This window comes from Asparagus officinalis, unplaced genomic scaffold (assembly GCF_001876935.1).
Source record: "Asparagus officinalis unplaced genomic scaffold, Aspof.V1 AsparagusV1_Un1930, whole genome shotgun sequence".
Classification (NCBI taxonomy): Eukaryota; Viridiplantae; Streptophyta; class Magnoliopsida; order Asparagales; family Asparagaceae; genus Asparagus; species Asparagus officinalis.
This window is the reverse complement of record NW_017974189.1, coordinates 402-6,437: the sequence shown is the minus strand read 5'-3', so window position 1 is coordinate 6,437 and position 6,036 is coordinate 402. Positions and strand designations below refer to the sequence as shown.

General features: G+C 40.1%; 1 protein-coding gene across 2 annotated transcripts; it reads left to right on the top strand.

Annotated features, from left to right (window-relative positions):
* Window positions 1-3,060: 3,060 nt before the first annotated feature.
* LOC109828515 (la-related protein CG11505-like) lies at window positions 3,061-4,338 on the top strand. 2 transcript variants are annotated; one of them, XM_020395496.1, is made up of 2 exons: window positions 3,061-3,853; window positions 4,099-4,338. In XM_020395496.1, exons 1-2 carry the CDS (start codon window positions 3,106-3,108, stop codon window positions 4,122-4,124), a joined length of 774 nt encoding a protein of 257 aa, XP_020251085.1. In that variant the 5' UTR covers window positions 3,061-3,105; the 3' UTR covers window positions 4,125-4,338. The 2 variants fall into 2 exon arrangements, with proteins under 2 accessions (XP_020251085.1, XP_020251084.1); XM_020395495.1 differs by having other exon boundaries at window positions 4,090-4,338.
* Window positions 4,339-6,036: the final 1,698 nt, after the last annotated feature.

Sequence of the window (6,036 nt, the reverse complement as noted above, 5' to 3'; positions counted from 1 at the left end):
TGATCCGAAGTCTCCTAAGATTATTATTAGTCGTGATGTTACTTTTGATGAATCTGCTATGTTCCACCAGAAACGATCATCGATTTCAATTATTGATAAGGCGTGCACTACAAGACATAAGGTGGAGTTAAAATTCGTGATTCAACTCTTCAGTAGGATAAGACTATGGGAGTTCAGCAGCTAGATCTCATTCAAGTAGATGAAGCACCTCAACAGCTACAGGAAGAGCAAGAATACACTATTGCTAGAGATCAGTCTAGACGAGATATCCGACCAATGTGAAGATATAATGATACGGTAGCTTATGCATTGTCGGTTGATAAATTTATGCCCTTCAGCTATTTAGGAGCTATTTTAGGTGATGACTTTGCTAATATTTATGGTCGTCGTGCCGACAATTTAGTCGATTTGTTGATGAGGCCTCTTTAAGTTAGCAAGTTCAAGCCGGGCTTGGACTTGATCGATACGTGCCACACTTAGATGCCCTACGGGGCTATTGGAGAAGGTGGAGTAAGTTAGCTTATTTTGGAGTGAGGAATCTTCTACGTATTTGAGTCAATGTGGAGATTTGTCATAGATTGCCTCAAATACTCAAATCCATATTGCTTTGAGAGTTCCTTTTCAGCTTGGCTTGTTTTGATCAAGAATCCTACTTACAGTAGACTTTGCACAACCAATTATATTCAAGGTTTATTTCTACTTGGACTCTTGTTGGGTTTTAGGACATGTGAACTTTTATTCCTATTAGAACTCTTATTCCTTAGACATCAAGGGGTTGAGATCTTCAAGGCTATATAAGAACAGTTTTTCAAGCCAATTAGATTCATCAATTTTTAGAGCATCAATCAAGAAGAGAGAGTTTTTTTTTGTGAAGCCTATTTGATATTCTTCTCTTTTGTTCCTTTAGTTGAGAGTTGCATTAGGCTTTTGGGGTGTTATTTAGGATTGAGACATTGAGAGATTCCACTTTGTATTCCTCACAATTTGGTAAAGTTTTCTCCTTCGCCCGTGGACGTAGGCTACAAGCCAAACCACGTATATATTTATGTTCGTGTATTCTTGATACTTTTTGTGCTATCGTGTGATTGATATTAGCTTATTCTGAGGAGTTTGTCATAACATTTTCAAACACGTCTCTATAAAAGTCATTGTTGAGATATTGTTATTATTTTTAAATAGAAAATAAAGAGATAATAAATAGTTTGTTGTAGCCGAGAATCATACTCCCTTTAAAAGCACGAGTTAGGAAAAATCTTTTTTAGACAAATATACCCCTATAAAGTTTGAACTATCCTATCTATAATCAAATTCTAATTTTTAATTGGATAAAATTTATACTGACTTCTGTTGCATTATATAAAACCCCGATTAAACTTAATACACAATATCATATTCTTATCTATAGACTACCCATTAAACTTCATATACAATATCCCCGAGGATCTCAATGTTGGCTTGACACTTAAACTTTATACACAATATCACATTCTTATCTGTAGACTCCCTGTTAAACTTTATTGATTAACTATTCTCATCTGTAGACTTAAACTTTATACACAATATTTTTGTAAATCTTTCTATAAACAAAAATACCCCTATAAAGTTTGAACTATCCTATCTATAATCAAATTCTAATTTTTAATACTAACTATGCTAACTATGCTTACCTATAGACTCCAGCAAACTTTACACTAACTATGCTTTTGCGAAAAAGATTCGTGGACTCCAACAAACTTTATACTAACTATGCTTTGTCATATAGAGTTCCGATTGATATTCTTATCTGTAGACTCCAACAAACTTTATACTGATATAGTCTAATTAACATTGGATAGATATATATGGTTAAATGATAACAAATCCCCAATTGGAAATTGTGTCTAGGTGAATCATTAAAAGGTGTATGAAGGTATTTTCGGTTTAGTTTGTTGTTGGCCAGCACCACCCTCTTCTTCTCCCCGATTGATTGTAACACAATTAAAATCCTAATAAAACTCTAATAATTAGTCGGGGTTGCCAACCCCGACTGTTTAGGAGTTGTTAAACCCCGATTAGAAGCCTTAAAACCCGGTTTAACAACTTCTAAACAGTCGGGGTTGGCAACCGCGACTAATTAGGAAACTGGATTACGCCTACGTGGCATAAAACATGTCGATTTTGGTAATTAAAAAAAAATCGGTCGATTTTGGTAATAAAAAATTGGTTTGGGTCTACAGTGAAAATTTGTTCTTTACCAAACTACTCTCAAACAAAACAAGGGAAAAGAGAGAGATTTCTTCTGAATTTACCAAACTACTCTCAAACAAAACAATGGTTTTCCCTCACAAAAACAACTATAGAGTGAGGGAACTATCCCCCATTCCTTCACATATAGATACCCTTCCTTTGTTTTTTCTATAAAGTAGTAGAGATTAGTGTTAGAATATATGTTAATATATTTTGTATTAGGCAATTATATTAGTAATCTTGTATATTTGTTAGGAGTATATTTAGTCCCCATAATTGTAGCCTAAGATTACGTAATTGTAGCCTAAGATTAGTCTTGTACTATGTGTATATAAGCCTAATCAAGTGAATGGAATAATCAAGGAATTAACTTCTTTCATGGTATCAGAGCCCTAGGGCACGATTCTCTCCTCTCCTTCCTCTTCCGCGGTGCCCTAGGTCATCTCCATCTCCATCTCAGAATTCTCATTCATGTCTTCCTCCATGGCTGACTCTAAAAACTCCTTTCACCCGGCCCTTGCTGTGTCAAACATCAAGAACCATATCTCTATTACTCTTGAGATGGAAAACGTCCAGTATTCGACATGGGCGGAACTTTTCAAAATCACCGCTCGTTCTCACCGTGTAATCCACCATATCATCACGCCGGAGAAAGGGACCGTTAAGGCTCCGGAGACTGATGCTGAGAAGGAGTTGTGGTCAACTCTTGATGCTACAGTTCTCTCTTGGATATATGCTACAATATCCAATGATCTTTTGCACACCATTATTGAACCCGATGCGACGGCAATGGAGGCATGGAACCGTCTACGTAACATCTTCCAGGATAACAAAAACTCAAGGGCGGTGGCTCTTGAGCAGGAGTTCTCAACCACAAAAATGGAGGATTTCCCGAATGCCTCTGCGTATTGTCAGCGCCTCAAGGTATTAGCCGATCAATTGAAGAATGTTGGGGCTCCTGTATCAAACAACCGTCTCGTCCTTCAAATGGTTGCAGGTCTCACTGAAGCATACAAGAATATTGGTACGTTACTTCGTCAAAGTAATCCTCTTCCCCCTTTTTATGAAGCACGTTCTAGTCTCTGTCTCGAAGAAAAGGGATTAGCAAATTCGATCTCCACCGCCTCTGCCATGGTTGCTGCTAGGGAAGTAGATGATGCTTCCGATAATTATTCCCATCATAATAATCATAATCGTAATAATGGTGGAAAGAAAGGGAATAATAAAAACTACGGCAACAAAAACCGCGGAGGTGGCCGCGGTGGTGGTGGCGGCAAAGGTGGAAGCAACCGCTCAGGGGGTGGCGGCGGTGGTGGACAGCAGCACTCCGGCCAGCAGGTCCCGCAGTGGTTCCAGGCAGTTGGGCAGCAACAACCTTGGTCTTGGCCGTTCATGCCTTGGGCTATTCCTCCATGTCCCTATCCTACTTCTTCTTGGGCCAGGCCCAATGCACCAAGGCATGCTGGAATTTTAGGATCACGCCCACAACAGCAGCAAGTTTACTCTGCAGCAGTTCAACCAACGCCCACGGATATCGAGGCAGCAATGCACACCCTCGGTCTCACTCCTCCGGATCCGAATTGGTACATGGACACCGGTGCCACTTCCCACATGACTTCCGGGCAAGGTAATCTCACGTCTTACTTTAATTTGAGCAAAAATCGTGGTATAACTGTTGGTAATGGTCATACAATTCCAATTCATGGTTATGGTCACACGAACTTGTCTCCCCCGAACCCTCCCCTATCCTTGAAAAATGTTCTTCATGCTCCTCAAATTATTAAAAACTTAGTTTCAGTGCGGAAATTTACAACTGATAACTCGGTTTCTGTTGAATTTGATCCTTTTGGGTTTTCTGTGAAGGACTTTCAGACGGGGATGCTTCGAATGAGATGTGAGAGCCGGGGTGAGCTTTATCCCATCACCACCACCTCAAATCAAGCCACTTCCCCATCTACTTTTGCGGCTTTATCACCATCATTATGGCATGAACGTTTGGGTCACCCGGGAGCACCTGTTTTTAACTCCCTTAGGCTAAATAAATTTATTGAGTGCAATCAAACTCGTAATTCCCATGTTTGTCACTCTTGTCCTCTTGGAAAACTTGTTAAGTTGCCGTTTGTTTCTTCAAATTCATGCACTATTATGCCATTTGATATTATCCATAGTGATCTTTGGACATCTCCTGTTTTGAGCTCTTCGGGCCACAAATATTATATGTTATTGGTGGATGATTTCTCTAATTATTTGTGGACATTTCCTTTGTCGAAAAAATCACAAGTTTTTTCCACTTTTCTAGCCTATAGAGCTTTCATCCGTACCCAATTTGAACGGGAAATAAAGAACATTCAATGTGATAATGGTAGAGAATTTGATAATGGGCCTTTTTGGGATTTTTGCAAGGTTAATGGTTTATCTTTTCGCTTATCTTGTCCTCATACTTCGTCACAAAATGGAAAAGCCGAAAGAAAAATCCGAACCATTAACAACATCACTCGTACTTTATTAGCTCATGCATCTTTACCTCCTTCGTTTTGGCATCATGCATTGCAAATGGCAACATACCTTCTCAACATTCTTCCAAGTAAACAATTAGCCTATCAATCCCCCCTCCAACTTCTATATCGAAAAGACCCTTCGTATTCACATTTACGAGTTTTTGGTTGTTTATGCTATCCCTTAATTCCTTCCACTACCATAAACAAACTTCAACCTCGTTCCACTCCTTGTGTCTTTTTGGGTTATCCATCTAATCATCGTGGTTACAAATGTTATGATTTATCCTCTCAAAAAATCATCATATGTCGCCATGTATTTTTTGACGAAGCCCATTTCCCGTTTGCTAAAATCCACACTCCACAATCTCATACCTATGATTTCTTGGATGATGGGTTGTCTCCATATGTCATTCACCATTGGGCTTCTCAATATGGCCCAAACACTAAGCCCCTTGCTGCCCCTAATCAGCTCAGTCAGCTCCCCCTTGCTCCTGAGCCCAATTCACCAGGCCCATCATCCCCCTTGCTTGACCAACCTGGCAGCTCTACTGGGCAGCCCACTTCGCCAGGCCCAGCGAGTGGCAGCAGTCCACCGCCAGCTCTTTCCTCTCAGGCCAGTCCTATTCCAGCTCAAAGACCGATTACCCGCAGCCAACGAGGGATCTTTAAACCCAAGAAACAATTTAATCTCAACATAACTGTGAGTAAATCCCCGTTGCCTCGTAACCCCGTGTCGGCCCTTCGTGACCCGAATTGGAAAATGGCTATGAATGATGAATTTAATGCTCTTATTAAAAATAAGACGTGGGAGTTGGTGCCCCGTCCACTTGATGTTAATGTGATTCGTTCAATGTGGATTTTTAGTCATAAAGAAAAATCTGATGGCACTTTTGAGCGGCATAAAGCCCGTCTTGTAGGTGATGGAAAAACTCAACAGGTGGGTGTAGATTGTGGTGACACCTTTAGCCCGGTGGTCAAACCGGCGACGATTCGCACTGTTCTCAGTTTGGCCCTCTCAAAAGCATGGCCCATTCACCAACTTGATGTGAAAAATGCTTTCTTACATGGAGAACTCAAAGAAACTGTGTATATGCATCAACCCGTTGGATATCGGGATCCAGATCGTCCTAATCATGTATGCTTGTTGAAGAAATCTTTGTACGGGCTCAAACAAGCCCCTCGGGCTTGGTACAAGAGATTTACTGACTATGTTTCTTCTCTTGGGTTTTCTCACAGTACTTCTGATCATTCACTCTTCATTTACCGTAAAGGTAATGCTACAGCATACATTCTTCTATATGTGGATGATATT

What these genes read in the sequence shown, in the direction of transcription:
- LOC109828515 (XM_020395495.1), top strand. Translation starts at nt 3,106, where the DNA reads ATGGAGGATTTCCCGAATGCCTCTGCGTATTGTCAGCGCCTCAAGGTA. An exon ending in CCACATGACTTCCGGGCAAG is followed by an intron (nt 3,854 to 4,089) that starts GTAATCTCACGT and finishes TTTTCTGTGAAG; the next exon opens with GACTTTCAGACGGGGATGCT.